Source organism: Argopecten irradians, chromosome 15 (genome assembly GCF_041381155.1).
Source record: "Argopecten irradians isolate NY chromosome 15, Ai_NY, whole genome shotgun sequence".
Lineage (NCBI taxonomy): Eukaryota > Metazoa > Mollusca > Bivalvia > Pectinida > Pectinidae > Argopecten > Argopecten irradians.
In genome coordinates, this window is record NC_091148.1 from 30,163,164 (window position 1) to 30,188,874 (window position 25,711).

At 36.4% G+C, this 25,711-nt stretch overlaps 3 protein-coding genes across 4 annotated transcripts; 1 reads left to right on the forward strand and 2 right to left on the reverse strand.

The window, feature by feature from the left end:
- Positions 1 to 2,615: 2,615 nt before the first annotated feature.
- On the reverse strand, positions 2,616 to 12,756 carry LOC138309838 (protein archease-like). 2 transcript variants are annotated; one of them, XM_069251076.1, is made up of 8 exons: positions 12,629 to 12,695; positions 12,291 to 12,315; positions 10,547 to 10,557; positions 9,902 to 10,015; positions 8,813 to 8,895; positions 8,133 to 8,185; positions 6,357 to 6,393; positions 2,616 to 2,825 (listed from the first exon to the last, which is right to left on the reverse strand). In XM_069251076.1, the coding sequence occupies exons 1-8, from the start codon at positions 12,678 to 12,680 to the stop codon at positions 2,742 to 2,744; spliced, it is 459 nt and encodes a 152-aa protein (XP_069107177.1). In that variant the 5' UTR covers positions 12,681 to 12,695; the 3' UTR covers positions 2,616 to 2,741. The 2 variants fall into 2 exon arrangements, with proteins under 2 accessions (XP_069107177.1, XP_069107178.1); XM_069251077.1 differs by lacking the exon at positions 10,547 to 10,557 and having other exon boundaries at positions 12,629 to 12,756.
- A 20-nt stretch (positions 12,757 to 12,776) lies between these two features.
- LOC138309837 (dentin sialophosphoprotein-like) lies at positions 12,777 to 24,256 on the forward strand. Its single transcript, XM_069251075.1, has 4 exons — positions 12,777 to 12,919; positions 15,922 to 16,966; positions 17,795 to 17,916; positions 22,455 to 24,256. Exons 1-4 carry the CDS (start codon positions 12,845 to 12,847, stop codon positions 22,500 to 22,502), a joined length of 1,290 nt encoding a protein of 429 aa, XP_069107176.1. The 5' UTR covers positions 12,777 to 12,844; the 3' UTR covers positions 22,503 to 24,256.
- LOC138309573 (THAP domain-containing protein 11-like) lies at positions 13,210 to 14,529 on the reverse strand. The gene is made up of 3 exons (XM_069250800.1): positions 14,088 to 14,529; positions 13,753 to 13,828; positions 13,210 to 13,379 (listed from the first exon to the last, which is right to left on the reverse strand). Exons 1-3 carry the CDS (start codon positions 14,370 to 14,372, stop codon positions 13,210 to 13,212), a joined length of 531 nt encoding a protein of 176 aa, XP_069106901.1. The 5' UTR covers positions 14,373 to 14,529.
- Positions 24,257 to 25,711: the final 1,455 nt, after the last annotated feature.

Here is a 25,711-nt window from a genome sequence, read left to right on the forward strand (position 1 = left end):
GATCGACCCGAAAAAAATCAACAAACACCTTTGTCGGGACCATGTCAAGGATCAATTTTCATGCATAGTTTCAAGCAATTCGGCATCCGGGTTGAACTTGAGAAGAAGTTTTCAAAATATAAAACCTGTGTTTTCAAAAGGCGGCTGTCCCCCAATGGCTGGACATGTGGCGGGCCATCTTGGATTTCGGATCGACCCGAATAAAAATATAACAACACTTTGTCGGGACCTACCTGTCAGGATCATTCTCATGCAAGTTTCAGTCAAATCGCACCCAGTAGAACTTGAGAAAGAAGTTCAAAATGTGAAAATTTTTCAAGATGGCGCTGGCTGACGACGCGGCCATCTTAGGATCTCTGAACCTTCGGATCAGATGTACCCGAAAATACAACTATAACACTTTGTCGGGAGGACCATGTCAGGATCATTTCATGCAAGTTTCAGGTCAAATCGCACGGGTAGACACTTGGAGAAGAAGTTCAAAATGTGTTTTCAAGATGGCGGCTGTTGGCGGCCATCTTTGATTTCGGATATCGTTACCCGAAAATAATAACAACACTTTGTCGGGACTCATGTCAGGATCATTTTCATGCAAGTTTCAGTCAAAATCGCACTGGTAGAACTTGAGAAGAAGTTCAAAATGTGTTTTCAAGATGGCGGCTGTGGCGGCCATCTTGGATTTCGGATCGACCCGCAAAAAATAAACAACACTTTGTCCGGGACCATAGTCAGGATCATTTCATTGCAAGTTTCAGCCAAATCGCACAGTTAGTAGGTAACTTGAGAAGAAGTTCAAAATGTGTTTTTCAAATGGCGGCTGTGGCGGCCATCTTGGATTATGGATCGACCCGGAAAAAAAAACTAACACTTTGTCGGGACCGATGTCAGTGATCAATTTCATGCAAGTGTTTCAGTCAACTCGCACAGTGTAAAACTTGAGAAGAAGTTCAACAAATGTGTTTTCAAGATGGCAAATGGCTATGGACATGTGGCAAGGCCATCTTGCGATTTCGGGGATCGACCCGAAAAACCAAACAACACTTTTGTCAAGGGACTAGAAATGTCAGGATCATTTCATGCAAGTTTCAGCCAAATCGCACCGGTAGACTTGAGAAGAAGTTCAAAATGTGAATTTTCAAGATGGCGGCTGGTGACGGCGGCCATCTTGGACTTCATAGGATCGAACCCGAAAAATAACAACACTTATGTCTGGGACCATGTCAGGATCATTTCATGCAAGTTTCAGTCAAAATCGCACCTTGGTAGAACTTGAGAAGAAGTTCAAAATGTGTTTTCAAGATGGCGGCTATATGCCTGTGGCAGGCCATCTTTGGATTTCGGATCGACCCGAAAAAATAACAACACTTTGTCGGGACCATGTCAGGAATCATTTCATGCAAGTTTCAGTCAAAATCGCACTGGTAGAACTTGAGAAGAAGTTCAAAATTGTGTTTTCAAGATGGCGGACTGTGGCGGCCATCTTGGATTTCGGATCGATACCCGAAAAATAACAACACTTTTGTCGGGGACCATGTCAGGATCAATTTCATGCAAAGTTTTCAGCCCAAATCGCATCACGCTAGTAGAAACTTGATAAGAAGTTTCAAAATGTGTTTTCAAGATGGACGGGCTGTGGCGGCCATCTTGGATTTCGGATCGACCCGAAAAAATTAACAAACACTTGGTTTTTTGTCGGGACCATGTCCAGGATCATTTCATGCAAGTGTTTCAGCCAAATCGCACCGGTAGAACTTGAGAAGAAGTTTCAAAAATGTGTTTTCAAGATGAGCGGCTGTGGCGGCCATCTTGGATTTCGGATCGAGCCCGAAAAATAACAACACTTTGTCGGGACCATAGTCAGGATCATTTCATGCAAGTTCCAGCACAGCTCCAAATCGCACCGGTAAGAATAGAACTTGAGAAGAAGCTTTCTAAATGTGTTTTCAAGATGGCGGCTGTGAGCGGCCATCTTGGATTTCGGATCGACCCGAAAAAATAACAACACTTTGTCGGGGACCATGTCAGGGGATCATTTCATGCAAAGTTTCAGCCAAATCGCACCGCGCAGTAGAACTTGAGTAAGAAGTTCAAATAAAAAAGATGGCCGACAGAGCAAAAGATACTCCATCAAAGACACAGCATAAATGATACTCCACCGCTGACAGAGCATACAATTCCAAGATACTCCACTGCCGACAAAGCATAAAAGATACTCATCCTAAGAACAATAATTGGTGTTATATCGTGAATGAATGTATCTAATTAACACAAAAAAATATTATGAAATAATTTATTTTGCTTTTTGGTGCATGCATGTGCAATCAATACTTCATTCCATATTGGACATGGTGCCACACAATTTTTTGGGATGCAGTTAATTATTTATAATATTTTTATCGTGAAGTAAAATTAGAGTTTCAAACTTTTTAATGGTGGTAATGGTTTAAAGCAAGTAATTTTTGAAACTGAAAAAAAAACTAATTTGTCTGCTCCTGTTTTTTATTGAGATGAAATACCATTTGTAAGCGGTGGAGCATCTTTAAACTATTCACAAAGGGATTGCTTTATCTGAAGATCTCTGTAAAGTATATTGATAAAATGCACCCAAGAAAATGAAATATAAAATCACATTTATTAGGAAATGGACGAATAAATTAAAACAATGATGAGTTGCTCACATGGTACATAAATCGTAAATGTAGCGTTTTTATAAAACATTAACATGATACAATGTAGGTATATCAGATATCAATTATAACGAACACTTCATTCTTCTCTTCATGGATTTGCATGTTAGAATAGGTAATTGCCTTCACTTCTGTCCCCTGCAAAGAAAAATATATAAAATTCAACGTCTTTAAAAAGGCCATATAATGATCATATTTCACCCAACAAATAACCCCCTTTCATTTTTGAGGTCTCGAGTTACACTTACACTGATTTTAAATCTTTATCTGAAAATATGTACCTTACCCCTTACCTATTTATCAAATTAAATTGTGATTTAAGCTTTGTTCCTATTAAACATTTCCTCAATTTTTCTTATTTTTAAGAGTCATGGCCACTTATTTGATTGAATATGGTAAAACCTGTCTAGTCTGACACCTGATTTTTCTGTCAAATGACTTTAATAACAACCTGTGCTATCCGACCAAAATAGGCAATAGTGTTGTATTAGACAGGTTTTGCTGTAATTTCTTTTTAAAGCATATATTTAAATTATGTACAAATATTTACATGACGATCTATTGGCATAAGTTAACAGGAGGCCCAAGGGCCTTAACGGTCATCTGATTACCTTGGCAATAATCATATAGGAAATTAATTAGATATTGTGTAATGGTAGCAATCTTCGATTTGGTATCAACCAGAGATGTAACAACACTTTGTCAGGACCATGTCAGGATCATTTCATGCAAGTTTCAGCCAAATCGCACCGGTAGAACTTGAGAAGAAGTTCAAAATGTGTTTTGAAGATGGCGGCTGTGGCAGCCATATTGGATTTCGGATCGACCCGAAAAATAACAACACTTTGTCAGGACCATGTGAGGATCATTTCATGCAAGTTTTAACCAAATCGCACCAGTAGAACTTGAGAAGAAGTTCAAAATGTGTTTTCGCAATATGGCGGCTCTGGCGGCCATCTTGGATTTCGGATCGACCCGAAAAAAATAACAACACTTTGTCAGGACCATATCAGGATCATTTCATGCAAGTTTTAACCAAATCGCACCAGTAGCACTTGAGAAGAAGTTCAAAATGTGATTTTCAAGATGGCGGCCATCTTGGATATCGTATCGACCCGAAAAATAACAACACTTTGTCGGGACCAATGTCAGGGGATCATTTCAAGCAAGTTTCAGCCAAATCAGCACCGGTAGAACTTGAGAAGAAGATTCAAAATGTTATTATTCAGATGGACGGCTGTGATGGCCATCTTAGATTTCGGATCGACCCGAAAAATAACAACACTTTGTCGATGACCATGTTGCAGGATTCATTCATGCAAGTTTCACCAAACAGCACCGGTAGAATTTGAGAAGAAAGTTCAAAATATGATTTTCAAGATGGCGGCTGTGGCCAACTTCGGATTTCGTATGTCCCGAAAAATAAGAACACTTTGTGCCAGGGACCATGCATCAGTTTCATGCAAGTTTTCGCAAATCGCACCGGTAGAACTTGAGAAGAAGTTCAAAATGTGTTTTGAAGATGGCGGCTGTGGCAGCCATATTGGATTTCGGATCGACCCGAAAAATAAGATCATTTTGTCGGGACCATCTCAGGATCATTTCAGGAAAGTTTCAGCTCAATCCCACTGGTCAAACTTGAGAAGAAGATTGAAATGTGAAAAGTTTACGGACGGACGGCGCACGGTGGACGGTGCACAACGACGGACGAAGCATGATGGTTGTTGATCTTTTTAATTCATTTGAAAGCACTACGGAAAAATTTAAACTCAATGGTCTTTGATAATAAAATTGATCATGTTCCATGTTTTCTTTTTAAATAACTCATTCACCCTTAAATTTCATAATAGACTAGGCTAGTCTTTGAATTGGAAGAGCCTAACTGTGACTTCAGAGGTAAGCGAGTTAATTCTTCTACATGTTCTTAGATTTCCTTCAAAAAATAATGACATCACAATTGATCTCTACCTTCAAGGGAGGTATCTCAGTAACATGGAATAAAAAAATAACTTTAACTTTAATAGGTAATATGAGATCCCTGAAATATGAGACAGATCCCTTTAGTTCTTTCTGGGAAACAGCGGTAGCAAACTTCAACTACTAAAATCCAAGATGGCGGTCAGTCGGCCATCTTGTTGACTGATCTGACAGACAATGAACCACGGCACAAGGCAATTTGAATAGCCCGCCATATGAAATGGTGGGCTATAAAACCAACAGTTCCTTTATTTGATTTCTTTTGCAAAATGATTTATATGGCTTCCTTTGCATCAAAAGCTAGTCCAAATTTGGTCCTATTAAATGCCCCCTATTTTTTCAATTATTTATGTGTCCAGGAAGCCTTTTGGGTCATATACAGCATTTTTCAGTAATTACTTGTTCTAACGAGCTGGCTGGCATAATAACACTTGTAATCAACTTCCTTATTTTCATGTCTAACACATGGTCACTTTCATACTTTTGTTTGTTTGTTTGATTAATAAATGTCCTATTAACAGCTATGGTCAGATAAGGACGGTCTCCCATGTATGCGGTGTGTTGCTTGTATGTTGTGCGAAGTGTGTGTTTTTGGAGACTGCGGTATATTCCTGTCGTGTCTTCTTGTATAGTGGAACTGTTGCCCTTTTTATAGTGCTATATCACTGAAGTATGCCGCCGAAGATACCAAGAAACACACCCCACCCAGTCACATTATACTGACAATGGGCGAACCAGTCGTCCCACTCCCTCTATGCTGAGTGCTAAGCAGGAGCAGAAACTACCACTTTTATAGACTTTGGTGTGTCTCAGCCAGGGGACAGAACCCAGAGCCTTCCTCGCAGGGACGAACGCTCAACTCAGTCCAAACACAGCAATACCTCCCTAAATCAAGAATTCGACGGAAGTGGATGTGTCGCCTGCACAGCACCACAAAAAATAGTTATTTTATAATAAGGTGAAGTTACCAAGTTATCAATAAATATTTAAGTTATCGAGCGGAAACCATGGATTTATCTGTTTTAACGATTTTTTTAAAGTCCCATACCTCTTGTAAATATTGACAGATTTTGACCATTATCAAACTCATCCGAGATCTCATTGATATAAAGCAATATACTAAATTTGGTTGAAATTTTGACAATAAATACTAAAGTTATCGAGCGGAAACCATGGATTTATCTGTTTTGAAGATTTTGAAGTCTCATAACTCTTGTAAATATTGACAGATTTTGACCATTATCGAACAAATCCAAGATCTCATTGATATAGAGCAAAATACCAATGTTGGTTGAAATCCGACAATCAATATTTAAGTTGACGAACGGAAACCATTTCGTGGACGCCGACATAGTGATACCTAAGTTTCGCCCTTGTGGTGCAGGCGACACAATTATTGTAAATGTGGATATTTTTGCGAGTACTAATTGTACGATATACAAGTCAGAGTGAACAGTTTGTGTCACAGTGTTATAATATATATACTTCTGGCTTTTGTTAATATAGTAACAAAGTTTTATGTGCAATGAGAATGTTTGCTTTGTAAAAGACGTTCATGTAATGAGTGAAAAAATACCCCCTCCCCCCTTTTGCATAAATTTCTGCATTTACAGTAGTGTGTACATCCTATTGACTGGCTCTCCATTTCACACACCTTGTTTTCTGTTGGTTGATATTATCTATACTACTTACCTGAGGGTGTTTACCGATGACAAACTCTTCACCAAACCTGAAAATAAAATAAAAAAAACCCATAAAATCTACTCTATACACCAATTTGTATGCTTATTGTGTGGTACTATGAATCAACATTTTTCTCATGCTATTTACTATTCATAAAAGCTTATCTCCATGAATTGGTACATGTATTTACATTTTTGTGCATTTGTTTTGAAATACAAGAGATCAAAGAGGGATCTTGGCGCCCACCAAAGAATGATCTATGTCTGACAATGGAAAGAGGGATCTTTTCTCTGCTTTTTAAAACTTTTACTACACATTACTTTCTATGAAATTTGAGAAAGATCCTTTCAGTTCTTTCTAAAAATATATAACAGTAACAAACTTCAATTATCAAAATCAAAGATGGCTACCTGTTGACCATCTTGCTGACCAATCAGTCCCAAAATGTAATATGCACAACTAAGGTCCTGGGGGAACTCACATATAAATTTGAGACAGATCGTTTCAGTACTTTCTGAGAAATAGCGGGTAACAAACTTCTATTATCAAAATCCAAGATGATGGCCTGTTGGCCATCTTGTTCACCGAACGGTACCAAAATGCAATATGCATAACTAGGGACCTAAGGGAACCTGCACATGAAATTTGAGAAAGATCCCTTCATTACTTTCTGAAAAATAGCAGTAACAAACTCTAATACTATCAAAATCCAAGATGGCTCTCTGTCGGTATGAATGTATCAACTAGTGCAAATTGTAACACATGTGAGCAAATGAGAAATTATTTCATCATAGTATGTATAATGACTAAGCGAAATTTTTTCATTCGAATCCATCAGAGTTACTTCCCTTTGTTTCAATGGGAAATGAAATAATTAACTCTTAGTAAGACTGACGAAGTGAAACGAAGGGAAGTAACTCTGATAGATCAAAATAAAAAAAAACATACATAAAAACATCCATACTAACAGGTTATAGTTGGTAAATAACTCTTATATTCACTTATGAAGTGAAATGGAGGAAAACAAATCTTATAGACTAATGGAATGAAATGAAGGGAAGTAACTCTTATAGATCAACATGAAGTAGTATGGTGGCCGGTTAGCTTCACCTCGGGTCGTGAGATAGCAAGGGCAAGGTTGCAAGACGAGATCGAAAGATAGCACGGTGGTCCTAACTGGTCACCATTAAAAAATTCCACACCAGCAAGTCACAGGAGGAGCATACAAAGTCGTGTACATTGTAATATTTACAGTTTGCACTGACATGGACTCAATAATCATGCTATCTAGTATTATCATTATCAGTGTATAATGAAAGCACAACATGTGCGGCGATTCTATTGTTACGTTAATAGTCGATGGCGAAGCAACGTAGGGTCATGACCCCACTTTTGGCGGGAACATATTAATGACTCGATTCCAATCAGCTGTTCAATCGAATTCGTTTACGATGACAAGAGTGAAAAAAATATGGGTATTTAAATAACAAATATGCAACTGCCGCGAGAATAAATAATATTCATTTACGTGTAAAACTGTAAATATAAGGAATATAAATTTTATTTTGTTGAGGTTATGAGGGTAAAATGATAATGGAGCACGTGTAAATTATGTATCCCTGGCGAAAGCCGGGTTACCTTATATTTACACGGGTTCCTTAATTAACAAAGAAATAGAATTAAACACAACATCTTGTTTACGACACATTTTCTTTAGCAACCTGTGAAGCATAGGAGAGAAATGGTGACATTTGTATCTAAAGTATGAAGAACTAGCTAACTTACCCTTTGGATTTGATTTTGAAGTTTTCTCTGTCAAATTCAGTTATCACAATTTTCTGCAAAAGATAAAAATATCATTAAAAACAGTACAGAAATTGCTTTTTTTTTTTTGTATAATCATAGAAATTCACACTGTGTTTTTTATTGCCATTTAACTTTTATTTGTAAACTCATTAGTTCATTATTACAGTAAATTTTACTTTAACATCCTTTAACATCTGTGGCATAACCATTTTTTTTAGAATACACATCTGCATACAATGTGGATATGATACAATGTACATGTACCACAAAAGGTGAAAATCAGTCAATGTGAACAATCTAATTAAAATTAGACTTGTAATTCCGCTCTACTACGATACTCTAAGTTACGCTTCAATACAAGATCTTACGATGCCCCCGTTCAGGGTCACCTCAGCATGACCTCTGACCTAGAATCGGAACATCTCGGGACATACTATATGTAGCTAGTAGCTGTTTACACCTCCGAGAGAATCAACCACACTGAAGATTTCGTAGGCGACACGCTGATTAGCTAATTGTAGGGGTCATGCTGAGGTGACCCTGAATGGAGCATTGTTAGATCTTGTATTGGAGTTAAATGTAGAGTAGCGTAGTGGAGCGGAATTACAAGTCTTTAATTAGATTGTCAATGTAAATATGATACAATGTAAAGAACATACCCGTGGTATGAAGAATGGCTCAGCACAAAACACGAACAGCCATTCATCTAGGAAATGAAACAGGAGCTGCTGCATATCCTCACCTGGTGGAAAATTTGGTAAGTGATGGGGAGACAACTCTATATATAATTCATTTAAATATGTCACCATAACCTAAGTTAACAGCAGGGAAGATAATTATATACTGAATATATAGGAAACAAAATATACAATCCAGGTTGCAAGTGGTAGGTGAAGTGGAGATAATATATACATGGAATGAGTCAAACAATGTTCCAGGTAACACTGGATCCTTCTTTTTACAAATATATCACTCACTGTGAATTTATACATCGTCACTAAGACCAAGAGATCCCAGAGTGATATTGGCACCCACCAAAGAATGATCTATGCATTACGATTGAAAGAAGGATCTTTTCTTTGCTTTTCAAACTTGAACTATCAAAATCCATGATGGCGGTATTGTTGACCAATTGTTCCGAAAAATGTATGATGCAAATCTATGGCCTATGTGAACCCTAAATGAAATTTGAGAATGAGACCTTCAGTGCTTTCTGAGAAATAGCAATCAAATCTTCTTTTGACAGATTTGTCCCAAAATACAATATGCACAACTAGGGTCATAGGGGAACCTAGATATGAAATTTGAGAAAGATCCCTTCAGCACTCTCTGAGAAATAGCGGTAACAAAAATTGTTAACGCACGGACGGAAGGACAGACGGACGACAGACCACGAACGAAGGGCGATTTGGAAAAATATTGATATAAAAAGTATTTTCAGTGACTTTCTTATTCTGCCAAAACTGGTGGCGGTCGCCATTTTAATCCATGTAAAGTAAGTATTATGAAGCACTAAATATGGGGCAAAGAAGAAATTCAAAAAGTGTGGGCAAAGCATCGTTCAATTTTCTGGGAGATCTGCCTCTTTATCAAGACACTTAAAGAACAAATAAATTATATACATTGTATTTCAGCTCTGCAGTTTACTCTGTCGTAGCCAGTTCCAAATCCATGTTGACAAATGAGAAGAGATAACGTCTCTAGTAGACTAAATCTTGACCAACCTAGTACTGTCATACATTACTCACCTTCAGCCTCTGTTTCCTCTACACTTGTCATTTCCACTGTGTCATAATCTGTTGTCATGTACCCAAACATCGCTGTAGCAACCTGTTCAAAAGCTTCCTTCAAGTTATCTCCCCCTTGATTTACAGTTAAGTCAAATTTCATCAAAATATAACATTTTAAATGAAAAGTTGGTAAATGCAACATAATTTACATGTTCATATTGAACATTTATTTTAATGATAACTTTCCTTCATTGGAAAAAGAAAATTGAAAATTGAACATTAATTGTGAACCCAATATGTTTATATATACTTTAGGAATTTGAACACATTACATGTTTGACTAAACTCTAGCTATTCAAAGCAAATTTTGAAAATATGTTTAAAGCTTAATTGTTTAATTTCTATTATCCCTGTTCCTCAAAGTTTATATTGTAGAAAATAGTTGTATTCAGGGTTCTCGTTAAAAGCCGGTTGCCGGCAAAAACAGCTGTCTATTTCCTTGTATACAACCGGCTATTTTTGTCAGAAATAAGTATTGGCAACCACAGGGACCTGTGACCCCCAACCAAATATTATCAATTTTCAACCATCTATTTAAAATCTTAGTGAGAACCCTGGAGTATTTATCTCAATCATATTTTGACTTTGCAACACAAAGGATACAGGAATGTAATCTGAAATACAGAATATAGGAATGTATTGATAGGCATCAAAATGTATTGTAATAGGAAGGACAGGCTTATAGATAAAATCTTTTAAGGATAACTGTGCAACCGAAATAGAAATGTATCCATCTAAGTTAATGAACAAACTTTATATTTACAACCAGAAAAGAAATGTATTCATGTAAGTTAATGAACAAACTTTACATTTACAACCAGAAAAGAAATGTATCCATGTAAGTTAATGAACAAACTTTACATTTACAACCAGAAAAGAAATGTATCCATGTAAGTTAATGAACAAACTTTATATTTACAACCGGAATAGAAATGTATCCATGTAAGTCAATGAACAAACTTTATATTTACAACCAGAAAAGAAATGTATCCATGTAAGTCAATGAACAAACTTTATATTTACAACCAGAATAGAAATGTATCCATCTAAGTTAATGAACAAACTTTACATTTACAACCAGAAAAGAAATGTATCCATGTAAGTTAATGAACAAACTTTATATTTACAACCGGAATAGAAATGTATCCATGTAAGTTAATGAACAAACTTTATATTTACAACCGGAATAGAAATGTATCCATGTAAGTTAATGAACAAACTTTATTTTTACAACAGGAATAGAAATGTATCCATCTAGGTTAATGAACAAACTTTATTTTTACAACCGGAATAGAAATGTATCCATCTAGGTTAATAAACAAACTTTATATTTACATGTCCACCATACAGTATCTACATGGCTATCACTTATACATAAGCCCATCCTCGATACTCCAGGGGTTCCGATTACTTACGATCTCTACACCCCTGGACTATCTCATAGTAAAATTGGAGGCAGCTCAGCGGAAAACATTTGACCAATCACAAGCCAGCAAAGATTTCCTTTGAAGACTACAGAGAGAGGGACGCCCAACTTCAAAGCCACACAGTCAACCACAGTTTATCGTTATACGGCTCTTTTGATGCACACCAAAAGACTACATTACCTGTTCTGTTGCCTCCAGTTTTACTATGAGATAGTCCAGGGGTGTAGAGATAGTAATGATCGGAACCTCTGGAGTATCGAAGATACCATAAGCCTGAACTGACTTTTGACAATTCATCCCCTTTAACTGATTGATATATCATATGAAAATTAATGGTTCTTAAAAGTAACATGATAATAATTAAACATAATAGTCTAATTAGAAAACATTATTTTACTGTACATTGAATTTTACCACAACACCTTTTATATGTCATATGTCATATGTGGGAAAATTCATAGGCTAAGGTTAATCAATCATATAACCATGTACATTGTAGCTTATTCTTGACGACACTCAGATGTAAATTGTATAAATTCACTAGTTTGATTGAGCGTATTACGTAATATACAATGCACTGCCACATGTGTATGAATTTTGGAGATTTTTTGAGAAACATAAATAAGTTAATTTGACACTGATTCCATACACAATACAATGTGCGTAACAGGAGAGGAGAAAATGTAACGTCCAGACCGGGATTTGAACCTGGGACCTACATGCACCAAAACTAGCCGATTGATTTACATATACCAGGTCAACACAGTCCAATCCCGCTTCTGATGTTCAGTTGTCATACATGTGCAGTCTGGTTTGTTGATGGTCGAGATAGTGTTTAGAAAGAAATTTGGTTAATTAAGACATTTTGGTTAATTACCGGAGAAAAAATAATGTTTTTTCTTTAAACGTTTTTTACTTACTGGACATCTGCAGTGTGGTCAAGATCTGAAAATTGAAAATAAAATGTTTTTTTTTTTAAGTAATTAACAAGGGCTTGAGTTATACTTATGATAATTATGTACATATCATAGATATAGGGTAAATATCGGATTTATATATAACTGAGATTTCATCATCGACTGACACACATAAAATATGGACACACATGTCAGCTGATCTATGACTAGTTTTACATTTTTAGTGTTATTTCATTCACAAAACGACGGGATCAAATTTCTTTTCAGTTGACTCAAAATATGGTACATGAGAAATGTGATTCTATAGAGTAAGATGAATGACTCCGTATAGTTCAACTCACATTCATACTTAATTTCTGGTATTTCTTCTTGAAATTGACAAGCACCTGCCATGCTTTTGGTGTCCCGAGGAGTTCCGAAAACAAAACACTCGTAGTCAATGAGGCGCTTGTAAATTTTATTTTTAAATAAAAACATTTGACGGATCACATTCGGAACTCGTTTCCTATGTAGAAAAAACTGACCAATCAAGTCTTGGATACGAAACATGTTTAAATATGGCGATGGGTGGTAATGAAAGTGGAGGGAACGAAGAAATGGAAGGAGACTTCAGTTACGTTACACAGCTACAGGTATGATTAATGCGATAGTTGATCAATACCCCCTGACTACTTTACAGCTTACTCCGATTTGAACATTACAAAATCAGTTTAATAAAAGTCATCACGTTCCTTAACACTCAATAACAGTTTATTTTCACAAATTATCACAGGCGTCTGCTTCTGGTTTTGGGAAGATATAACAGCCTACCTCAATATGTACTCAGTACTATACGAACATAGGGGTAGACTGTATATTTGATTCAATTTATTATACAACACATTGCAGTCTGTGTCAGTATTGTACATCTGTTTTCCTACAATCATGTTGTAGCATTATCATACTCAGGATCCTTACCTAGACTGGTTGTTACATCCATTTCACACACAACACATGGCAGCTGGTTGTCCTGGAATATCTCAACGTTTTCATCCACAGGTCTAGGCTCAGGATCAAAGTCCACATCAGTCTGTTGTCCATCTGATTCATCTTCTGGAAAAATGTTCAAAATATAAAATTACATACCTTTTTATGTTGTATTGATATTTTATATAAAATTTCCTCCAACAAAAGGAAATAATAACATTGATTTTATTCATGATTACTAGTTTCGAAAGAAAAAAATCTATATAGCTGTGTAGTCTATAAAAATACAATGAAAAAAGGACAACAATCTACCATGGGGTAAGCTTTACAAGACCCCTCCAAACTTTATCCAGACTACCTGTACCAACTAATTAAAAATCAGTAATGGTAAACTTAATTCAGCCTCCATACAAAGTATGAAATGGCTATTAAACTGACAGGACATGTTTACTTAAAAGTACAGCATACAGGGATTGATTCCACAAAACCAACACTTTACCTTGAGTAACTGTCTTTACTGATTTCCATGTCTCTCGCTTTTGAATTGCAGCCATTGAACGCATATTGTTGGATTCCTAATGAAATGAAAATTATTTTTCCTATTACAACTGTATTTAGATTGAAACATTTTTTTTAATTCAAGACTTTCATTGTATAAGGTCTGTTCAGTATGATATGTATTGTACAGGTTTTATTATAAAAAAATCTACTTTAAAATAAATACACATTGCATAAGATGCTGTTTCCGTGTTTACATTATACGTACAAGTCAACAATGTAAAGTATTGTCAGTTTTCATTCGCCTATAATAATGCCGTTTACGTGTTTACTTACTTTATAGTTGTTCCACGGAAAGAGTTCCGGGATGTCCGATTCCTCATTAAAGTGTCTGCTGCAAACCCTGTGCCATGGTTTAGGATTGTAATCTAACCGCCGTATCATAGATAACCATCGTGATCTTAACCGGGGTTGTCTCTTCACCGTAGGGAATGATCTGAATGTTACATTTCGCATCCATGGGTATTTATCTAAATTCAAAGATTTGCGGCTGTCGGAAATACATCCTGGAACAGCACACCAGTATTTTGTCTTAGAGTTCTCACCTTTGGCTCTGCCCATTTCACTGCATTAATGTGCATATACAGCGATTGCGTGAAGCTGGGCTGGTCGCTAATGACGCCATCAAAAAAGTGCCCTAAATTCTTGGCGGTCACATGATCAGATCACCTATTTCTATCTCCGCATCAGAAGAGTTCTTTTATCTCGGAAACGGCGTATTATAATTAGGGATTTAAAGAAAATTGCATATTATACTAGCTATATTTATAAATACTACAAATATATATGTGGGGGATGGGGTGGGGTGCGGTGAAAGGGTGGCTTTAGCTGAGTCAGTAAGAGCGTGGACCAGTAAGTCTGGGGACTTAAGGTTTTATAGATTTGACGGATTTTTGGGCTGTGCATGAGTACTCCTCCCCTATTACAGTACACTAGTGACATGTACCCCTTCTGAAAGCTACATATTGTAGGCATGTATCACAACTACAGTAATTTGTACATGCAGTACACTAGCACTGATGACATGTCATAGCTTTGAACGATGAACTGAAGATTCCTGACAGATGGTCACCTGTCGGGAACGGAGTGGGGACAGGGTATGATTATTTGTTACAGCAGTAAACTAGCTGTATCAAATTTAATTACTGCCTCTGCCAGGGATCGAACAGGGGATCTATGGACTAGTCTTGTGCTCAATCAATCGAGCTAAAGAGTTCTATCTATCTGAGCGGTATATCTCAGTTAGTATTGACCAGTGTTACATACTAACTCCCCCGCCAGTAATGAACTAGCTTGTCCTCGATTGAGTTTCCAGGGGTCACAATGAATCATTCGCAGTACAGATTAGTATCCTTCCACAGCCCCTACCTGGGTGCCAATGTAGTATTTCAGGTACCACGTGATATCTGATAACATTTGTGCGGGACTATTGTTTCTATTGGTGATGGAATGACATCAAAAGATGATATCTCATGGTAATGTCATTTCAGCGGGAAGATTACAAAGAGTTATGTTCCATCACCACTGGAAATATTAGCCCCGCACAAACGTTATCGGGTATCACATAGTATGTGAGTTAGTCCAATTAATTAAACTATTTACTTTGCATGGAAACATAATATTATTGTAGTTTGCCATACTTAACATAAATATCCACTCCACAACATTTAAAATATTCCATCTGTATTATCTCCTTTAATTGATAATCAATTGATTCAATTGTGAAAAGTAATAATCGGTTATGGAAGATAACCTGGCTCAATACCAAACAGTGTTGGCATTCCATGTTTTCGTATAGCCGTGCGCTCTGGCCCTACACCTGACATCTGTCTGTCATAAAGTCTAAGTCTGGTGTCAGGACCAGAGTATCTTAGGCTAATAACTCATAAACTATACCATGCAACAAAATTTGTGTGAGATGAATTGTTAAGTACAAAACTACATTATCAGGCATTTTGAATACACCATGCAGTAAAACAAAGAAAATAATATTTTAGTGGATTAAAGAATCTTTATAAACTTTGCCACTTTTTCCCTTTATTAGATCTCAGATACACACAACAAATATATTAAAGGCAAATGTGTTTAGTGTAAATTTGATTTTTTGCAGGCATTAGTTCGAGGATATTTGACAAGGAGAAATCTTCAACATGTTCGAGATGAATATGAACAGATATTTTCTGAAGTAGAAGGAAGTGAGAAGTTATTTGTTTGCTGGCCTCTAGACAGTCTTTGTTTACCAAGAACACAAAAAGATCGGCCACCTATAAGGGAGAAACCAACACCAGTACAAAAGGAAATTATCTCTGATGAGGGAAAAACTGTGTCCCCTCTTCAAGATGATGATTTTCATCTTTCTGGACAACAGAAAAACCCATATGTTCAGGAAAAGTGTACCGCTGAAACTCAAACAAGCTTTATTGAAGATATTAATCTGAAATTATCTCTAGGTTCTAGTCTTGTCTCACAAAATACAGAAACTGAAGAACATGGGACACCGGGTAATATGTCTAGCAGGGAGGAGAGTTTTACAGTACGTTCAGATGAAATTCTAGTTCAGCAATCCTTTGATGACTCTAGTATAAAGCCTATCATTCCACATTGTGATTATGATGAAAAAAGTGCTATTTCTCCTAAATCTCCAGATTCGTCAGGTGGATTTGAACATTCCACTAAAAACTCAGGTAGTCGTTCCAGTTCTGGTAGATCACAAGGAAAGAGTTCTAGGATCAGTTCAGAAAAGACTGCAATCAGCAAACCAGCACCTTTGACAAACAGGTCAGAAGGTGGAAGGTCAGAAAGTGAAAGGTCAGAAGGAGAAAGGTCAAGAGCCTGTTCTACTGAATCTTGTGAAAAATCTAGCAGGTCAAATGTCAGGTCAGGACGATCCACTGGTAAAGATGAATTTAGGTCAGATGTCAAGTCTGATAGGTCAGATGTTAGTTCTGGCTGTTCTACTGAAAGATCTTATCGATCTGAAGTCAGAACAGACAGGTCAAAGGTCAAACAGGGGTCAGTCAGTAAGCCAGAAGCCAGTCTACATGACGAAGAGGAAGGTCGAAGTCCAGAGTTGATGACTCCGAGACGGTACATGCGTGAATCATCAGTACTAACTAACGCTACCTCTGTGTGGGACAGTTTCTCTTCTACAACAGGTAAGCAACTTAAACCAGGTAGAGTATTCACCGTAATTAGCACCAGGGCCCTTAAATAATTGTAAAAGGGGGTGGGGCGCTTATAGTATTAATGAATCTGTAAGTTGTGGACCATATTTTAAATCTTTCTATACTCATGTCACATGGTAAACAGTAACCATGCATACCTTTTAACCTTTGTGACACATTATTATGTCGTGATTCACATGTAAAAGACTCACAATTTCATATAATGTGAGATGCAATGCTGATATTAGAGGCATCACATGTTGTATAATATTGTTAAATTCATGGGATGGGAGCACTTATACAACTTCAACCCTTCTCCAGAAAAGGGAAGGGGCACTTACAGGGGGTAGGGGCGCTATAATTACGGCGAATACAGTATATGTGAATCATAACATACCCTGCATGCACTACTACTATTTTACCAGCAATATACAGTTCCCTATCTAGCCTACAATCAAAATGATAGCCATAGGGGCTTATTACCAAAATTCTTTCATACCCTATAGTTAAAGGTTATAGTAAAAAATAGAAATGAATACACAATTATTTCAGGGGCCTGTACCTTTATATATATTGGGAAAACAACTACATTTCATCTTTCTACAAACATGTATATTTTAGAGAGTTTTTCTTTATTTGGGAAAATATTTACATAGAATTGGAAAATTCAGCATATGCGGCCCCATTAAATGTACCTAAAAACTCACTGATTACAGAAGTGACACAATAATTTTGTGTGTTTTTTTTAAAGTTTTATTCATTCTTAGAATCTACACAATTTTGTTACGATTGTTTAAAATTGTAAATTTGTTTTTTCAGGTTATATTCCCTCCTCTGATCAGGGGCAGATAACTGATGATCCTGAAAAGCTGATGGAGATGAGAAAAAATGTTGCTATGGAGTTGCTATGGGTACAACAAGCAATCAACAGTCGCAAAAATGTAAGTCATAGAAATATGCTGTAATTACTGATGAATTATTTTGTATTTGCATATTACAGAGTTACCTACCCTTCGTGGATAGGTATTGATTGTAGAGTCATGCATATGTATTCATGACTGAAACATATTACTTTTCGGAAAAAACTGCAAGAGTTTTGCTAACAAATAAAAGACGTCGTCACAATGTATACCTAGCAACAAGAGAGATAACTCTGTAATATGCAAAGACAAAAATGGATTGAATATAAATACTCCAGATGCAGTAGTGACAAAAAAAATCAGCTTCTATCTACCTGAATGAGATTTATAGAATCTTTCACCCAACGTCCAAACAGAGTATTTGACAGCTTAATAATCTAACCCAGAGTGGCACTATGTTGCCAGGCATAATTTCACTGTGAAAAACTCTTCAAATGAAATAGAGGGTCTTACATATGTTGCTATGTAATATGACATTTATCTAAAGAGTTCAATAATTTGATATGCCACAAGCCTTTAGGCAAGTGGCACATCAAATTATTTAATGAGTTTGATAAAGTTCAAATTACATAGTCACAAGTGTAAGATTCTATTCATCACATTACTGTTATAAATAGAAATATTTTTAAAGTGAAACTTTTAATTTCATCTCTATATATTTTAAACACAGTAGAAATCCGGCTCGGATGTGACATTTCCATCTACAGAGTCAATCATGCGTCGTCATATATATAATACAGATTAATATGACATCAAATCTATATGTGAGGTCATATTAGTGTAATTACAAATGTGTTTTACGATATTATGACATGGCTGTATGACATAGCTGGATCGGCCAATGATGTGAAAATATGATTAAGCATTGAACTATTTTCCTATGGCAATTATGGTCTATATAGATGTCATAGGATGATAGTTTAATGCTTATATTTACATTATCAACTCATTTTAGGGTCTCTGTATTGTTTAAGCTAGACCAGGAAAATCGTTTACAGTGTATCAACGACGATTTAATCCACAAGATGGAACAGCCATTTTGACGATGACCAGTTGACGTCACCATGTCAGCAATGAACATTAGTGACCTCATAATGGTCACGTTTTGGGTGTCAGTTATGCCGTCATATTCTTCACTTTGTCTTGGTTAGTTTATTAGGTCACCTGAGACGAAGTCTCAAGTGACCTATTCTAATCGCCTTTTGTCCGTCGTCGTCCGTCGTCCGTCGTGCGTCGTGCGTCGTGCGTCGTCCGTCGTATGTCCGTAAACAATTTACATTTTCAACTTCTTCTCCAAAACTGCTGAAGCAATTTCAATGAAATTTTGCACAAACCTTCTAAGGCATAAGGCCAATCAAAATTGTGAATTATATGGTCCCCACCCCCCAGGGAGCTATGGGAGGGGCTAAAAGGGGTAAAATTGACTAAAATTTCAAAAATCTTCTTCTCCACTCACAGATGTGATGGAATTAAATACTCTTCATAGATAGAAAGGTCCTAAGGTCCTTTACAAAAATTGTGAATTATATGACCCTGGGGTCTCAGGTTTCCCCCTGGGGAGGGGGTTAAGTTTACTATAGTTTATATAGGGAAAACACATTTTTGAGTATTATTTGATCATTTGTAATAGGAAATGAGTCAAATATTGTCAGAATTATCAGTATGAGATGGCCATTGAATCCTATTAACCAATTTTCCATAACTGACCCCCAGGGGCCTTAGGGGCGGGGTCAAAAGGGGTCAAATAGGCTATAACTTCAAAAATCTTCTTCTGAAATTCTGGAAATGGTAGAATCACATACTCTTCGTAGATGGAAAGGTCTTGAGGTCCTTTACAAAAATTGTGAATTATATGACCCTGGGGTCTCAGGTTTCCCCCTGGGGAGGGGGTTAAGTTTACTATAGTTTATATAGGGAAAACACATTTTTGAGTATTATTTGATCATTTGTAATAGGAAATGAGTCAAATATTGTCAGAATTATCAGTATGAGATGGCCATTGAATCCTATTAACCAATTTTCCATAACTGACCCCCAGGGGCCTTAGGGGCGGGGTCAAAAGGGGTCAAATAGGCTATAACTTCAAAAATCTTCTTCTGAAATCCTGGAAATGGTAGAATCACATACTCTTCGTAGATGGAAAGGTCTTGAGGTCCTTTACAAAAATTGTGAATTATATGACCCTGGGGTCTCAGGTTTCCCCCTGGGGAGGGGGTTAAGTTTACTATAGTTTATATAGGGAAAACACATTTTTGAGTATTATTTGATCATTTGTAATAGGAAATGAGTCAAATATTGTCAGAATTATCCGTATGAGATGGCCATTGAATCCTATTAACCAATTTTCCATAACTGACCCCCAGGGGCCTTAGGGGTGGGGTCAAAAGGGGTCAAATAGGCTATAACTACAAAAATCTTCTTCTGAAATCCTGGAAATGGTAGAATCACATACTCATAGATGGAAAGGTCTTGAGGTCCTTTACAAAAATGTGAATTATATGACCCTGGGGTCTCACGTGCACGTTTCCCCCTGGGGAGGGGGTCAAGTTTACTAGGGAAAACACATTTATGAGCATTTTTTGCTCAATTTTCATAGGAAATGAGTCGAACTTGTTTAGAATTATTAGCCTGAGATAACATTTTAATATCATATCTATATTGGTCCTGGTCAACCCCCTCGGGCAGAGGGGCGGGGCCAAAAGGGGCAAATAGGCTAAAACTTTAAAAATTTTCTTCTTAAATACTGGAAATGGTAGAACCAAATACTCTTCTTAGATGGACAGGTCTTAAGGTGTTTTATGAAAATTGTGAATTATATGACCCATCACGTTTTCCCCCTGGGGAGGGGGTCAAGTTTACTATAGTTTATATAGGGAAAACACATTTATGAGCATTTTTTGCTCAATTTTCATAGGAAATGAGTCAAACTTGTTTAGAATTATTAGCCTGAGATAACATTTAAATATTATATCTATATTGGTCCTGGTCAACCCCCTCAGGGCACAGGGGCGGGGCCAAAAGGGGCAAATAGGCTAAAACTTTAAAAATCTTCTTCTTAAATACTGGAAATGGTAGAATCAAATACTCGTCATAAAAAAGGCAGGTCTTAAGGTGTTTTATGAAAATTGTGAATTATATGACCCTTGGGTCTCAGGTTTCCCCCTGGGGAGGGGGGTAAGTTTACTGTAGTTTATAAAGGGAAAAGACATTTTTGAGCATTATTTAGTCATTATAATAGGAAATTAGTCAATTGTAGTCAGAATTATCCCTATGTGATGACCGTTGAATCTTATTACCAAATTTTCTATGACTGATCCCAAGGGGCCTTAGGGGCGGGGCCAAAACGGGTCAAATAGGCTAAAACTTCAAAAATCTTCTTCTGAAATTCTGGAACTGGTAGAATCAAATACTCTGCATAGATTGAAAGGTCTTAAAGTCCTTTACAAAAATTGTGAATTTCATGGCCCTGGGGTCCCATGTTTCCCTCTGGGGAGGGGGTCAAGTTTACTTTAGTTTATATAGGAAAAACACATTTATGAACATTATTTGCCTATTTTTCATAGGAAATTAGTCAAACTGGGTTAGAATTATTAGTCTGAGATAGCATTTTAACATCATATCCATATTGGTCCTGGCCGACCCCCAGGGGCCAGAGGGGTGGGGCCAAAAGGGGTCAAAATGGATAACATTTCAAAAATCTTTCTTCTGATTTCACAGATTTAATGGAACCAAATAATCTTCATAGATTAAAAAGTCAAATTTATAAAATCACTGACTGACTTCAAGGGCCTGATGGGCAAATATATAGTGTTTATATGCATGTCTTTGTTTCATTCTGTATCTGAACACAGGTGACCGTTAAGGCCCATGGGCCTCTTGTATAGAAGAAGTGACAAGTAAATAAAAATATTTTACTATGTATAGAAAGAAAAATGAATCTTAATGAAAATAGTGCATATATTTTAGATTCTACTCAGTTTTAATAGATTGTGTTTTTAGGTCACCTGACCATATAGGTCATGTTGGCCTATTGTGATAGTCTTTTGTCTGTCATCGTGTGTCGCGCGACGTCCCTTAACATTCCCTTGTGTACACGATAATTTGAGTAAATATTAACCGAGCTTAACAAAACTTTTTATAAAGACTAACATTGGAAAGATCTCGTATGATTTAGAAAATCAGCTTGATTCAACGGGAATTTACAGAGTTATTCACACTGTGAACATGATAGCTTGAATAAATATGAACCAAACTTGGTGAGAATATCTTGGCTAAGTTTGAAAATCAGCTTGATTCAATGGTATTTTATGGAGTTATTGCCCTTTATACTACTGGTAATTGTTTGACTTTATGAGCACAATAACTTGAGTAAATGTGCTTCCAGCTTAATGTAACTTTGTATGTAGACATATTAGATTTATGTGAACAAAAGACATCAGTTGGCTAGTAATTAAATGACATAACTAATTTGTATCAAATATCAGGTGACTGTTAAGGCCCATGGGCCTCTTGTTTCATGTGGAAATTTTGATATTAATTAGATGTTTTATTTTTTCCAGTATTTAAAGATAAAAGGCCAAATGAAGATACCACTGTCCAGCTCCTGATGTCAAAGATTTTACATATACATATAAAAGGAAACAAAACTGGTGCTGATAGACTGTAGTCTTATACTATACTTACAGGAGTAAAACATATCATATGGGGTTGTTTCAATCGTGAAACAAGTACATACATGTATTTGTCAAAACTGACCCTTGTCAAATTCAAATTGCTGTCTGTCCCAGCTTACATGCAATTATATGGCACTTTTCATCTTAATTATGTATATAGTAATAAAAAGCTGGCTATAATGTCCACTCAAGCCAAATATGTTGGCTCCAGTGATGTCCAGTTTAGACAAATTATACTACAAGTATATGTTTTATCATTTTATTTGCATGTAGGTATTTTGTGTAAATCGGCATTCCAGGAGGTTGTGACTTTACACCAGATTCCGTTAAACATGAATGTGATTTTCCCATATACAAAATTGAATATGGTTTAAGACTTAGTTTTATTTAAAGTCTTTTCAGTTTGCTCCATTATTGATCAAGGGACACTTTCATATCTCCGTAAGATTTCATTAGTGCAGCTGCTTAACAAGAATTTATGTATATAATCTAAGAGTTAGAAAAGTCTCCTTGTTTTATGGATTCTCATGTGATAATTATAAGAACCATATCATATTTTGTCTTTTGCATATTACATAGTAATCTCCCATACAGGTAGGAACAGATTGACGAAATTATTTTGTGAGATAAAAACAACATACATTTTAAATATCAGTACCTACATATGTAACTGGGAGGGCAGATAACTCTGTAATATGAAAATGCAGAATACATTTGCTGTTATTTAGTAACTGTGATATAAATGACGGCTTTTGGTATACAATAGTACAATATTTCCTTCAAATGATTTCTTCTCATCAACCAAGAGGTCCAGAGACCTGATCTTGTTATGTTTCTTGCATGCTTGTTACAGATGTTAGATACATGATTTACAATATTTTAATAACTACCGAGTTTTTACGGCAGAGATCCAGATATAAGTTTTGTTGCATGCTTTGATATAGGACCATTTAGTTTGTTTAAATGAATGACCTTGACCTTTCATGGTTACAGGAGTAAATTGTTAAGTAATTTCTTTCCAAAAATACTTTTGATTATTTACCGTATTCGCCATAATTAGTGTCCATGGCGTTTAAATAAGTGTAACAAAGGGAGCGATTATTAATGAACCAAAATGTAAGTTGTGGACGAAAAAAGTAAGCCATATTTAAAAATTTTCTGTACTCGTGGTACATTAATCTGTTACAGTAAATAGGCCTATATGCATTTTATCCTTTGAGATACATTATTAAGTCGTGATTCACATGTAAAAGATTGAAAGTTCATGTACACATGTAATATGGGATACAATGCTGATGTTAGAGGCATCATATGCTGTAAAACATTGTTAAATCCATTGGATGGGGGCATTTATACAACTTCAGCTCTTGTCCAGAAAATGGGTGGGGCGCTAATTACAATGAATATGGTATAGATAGGACTGCTTACAGCTGTAGTACAATGTATGTGACAGAATGAATAGGCCACAATCTTAAGTCTAAAACAGTGTTAAGTTTACACTTACCCAATCACAAATGATGTTACAAAAGTTTATGTTATTTTTTATTGGCTTATCAAAAACTCAAGTCTAAGACTGTTTCATGATCCTTGGGCGTGGTTATTATATAGATAACCAATTCAGGCCCATTAGGCCTTTTTATTTTTTTGTGATTGATGAAGTGCTCAGGAATAAACATTTTGATACTCTCTGTTTATCTTGCTGTGTTTTGTTGTCTGACATACTCTCTGTCTATTTTACAGCATCCTCTATATTCTATGGATTTGTATCATGCACTCCCATGCCATTAAGTTTCCATTAAAATCCTTTAAACATGTTGATCCATCCCATTAATTTGTATTACTGATTTATTATTGGTCATCTATAACTGCAATTAGATTCCCATCAATTCCAAGGAATTTTCAGATTTACCTAAAAAGAATCTTTGGTTATTTTCATATGCAATTCTTTGAATTCTTGTAAATAATCCTCACTTAATTTTGTTTTTACAAGGCATACATAATAATTGACATTAATGGCTGGAAATAGTATGGAAAGACTTTAATCCAACACTGTAGTTTCAGTGTGACGGTTTTACACACTGTTTAAACTAGTGATTTTTTGTATGCATATATCAATTCTTACGTATAAAACAGCCGTAGAGAATATTTGAATACATTGAGCTGGAAAAACATATCATCGGATGCACTATCAATTCCCAGCATCGTTTATAATCGCCTATATACATATAACTTTCTGCACTGCACAATATTCATTTTTAGCTCACCTGGCTCGAAGGGCTGGTGAGCTTATGTCATAGCGCGGCATCCGTTGTCCGTCCGTCAACATTTCCTTTAAATCGCTACTAGTCATAAAGTTCAACATGGATTGTAACCAAATTTGGCCACAAACATCCTTGGGGAAGGCAAACAGTGTTTGTATAAATTTTGGCTCTGACCCTCCGTGGGCAAGGCCCAATAGGGGAAATAGAGGTAAGTCCTTTAAATCGCTACTAGTCATAGAGTTCTACATGGATTGTAACCAAATTTGGCCACAAACATCCTTGGGGGAAGGCAAACAAAGCTTGTATAAATTTTGGCTCTGACCCCTCCGGGGGCAGGAGGGGCGGGGCTTAATAGGGGAAATAGAGGTAAATCCTTTAAAATCGCTACTTGTCATAGAGTTCTACATGGATTGTAACCAAATTTGGCCACAAACATCCTTGGGGGAAGGCAAACAAAGCTTGTATAAATTTTGGCTCTGACCCCTCCGGGGGCAGGAGGGGCGGGGCTTAATAGGGGAAATAGAGGTAAATCCTTTAAATCGCTACTTGTCATAGAGTTCTACATGGATTGTAACCAAATTTGGCCAGAAACATCCTTGGGGGAACGGGAACAAAGTTTGTATAAATTTTGGCTCTGACCCCCGGAGGCAGGAGGGGTGGGGCCCAATAGGGGAAGTTTCTCATCAGTTTCTCATCAGTCCAACATCATTGGGAAGCCACAAACGGCTTGTTAAGATGTATAGTGATATTTACAATAATGGTAAATATTTAAAATGATTGCTTAAATCCTTAATAGTATGTCCTAGGTTTATGTATTATATAATGTCTTTCCTAGGTTGATGGTGAAAATTTCGTGGCGTGGTTTTTTCCAGTGCTTGTTTA

Excerpts from the sequence above, each read along its gene's own strand:
- LOC138309573 (XM_069250800.1), bottom strand. The coding sequence starts at position 14,372 with ATGGGCAGAGCCAAAGGTGAGAACTCTAAGACAAAATACTGGTGTGCT. Across the intron at positions 13,829-14,087 it reads TTCCGTGGAACAACTATAAA|GAATCCAACAATATGCGTTC; the intron begins GTAAGTAAACAC and ends TCATTTCATTAG. Across the intron at positions 13,380-13,752 it reads AGTAAAGACAGTTACTCAAG|AAGATGAATCAGATGGACAA; the intron begins GTAAAGTGTTGG and ends ACATTTTTCCAG.
- LOC138309838 (XM_069251076.1), bottom strand. The coding sequence starts at position 12,680 with ATGGCAGGTGCTTGTCAATTTCAAGAAGAAATACCAGAAATTAAGTAT. Across the intron at positions 8,186-8,812 it reads AGCCATTCTTCATACCACGG|AAAATTGTGATAACTGAATT; the intron begins GTATGTTCTTTA and ends TATCTTTTGCAG. Across the intron at positions 2,826-6,356 it reads TCATCGGTAAACACCCTCAG|GGGACAGAAGTGAAGGCAAT; the intron begins GTAAGTAGTATA and ends TTTTCTTTGCAG.
- LOC138309837 (XM_069251075.1), top strand. The coding sequence starts at position 12,845 with ATGGCGATGGGTGGTAATGAAAGTGGAGGGAACGAAGAAATGGAAGGA. Across the intron at positions 16,967-17,794 it reads CAGTTTCTCTTCTACAACAG|GTTATATTCCCTCCTCTGAT; the intron begins GTAAGCAACTTA and ends TTGTTTTTTCAG. Across the intron at positions 17,917-22,454 it reads CAATCAACAGTCGCAAAAAT|TATTTAAAGATAAAAGGCCA; the intron begins GTAAGTCATAGA and ends TATTTTTTCCAG.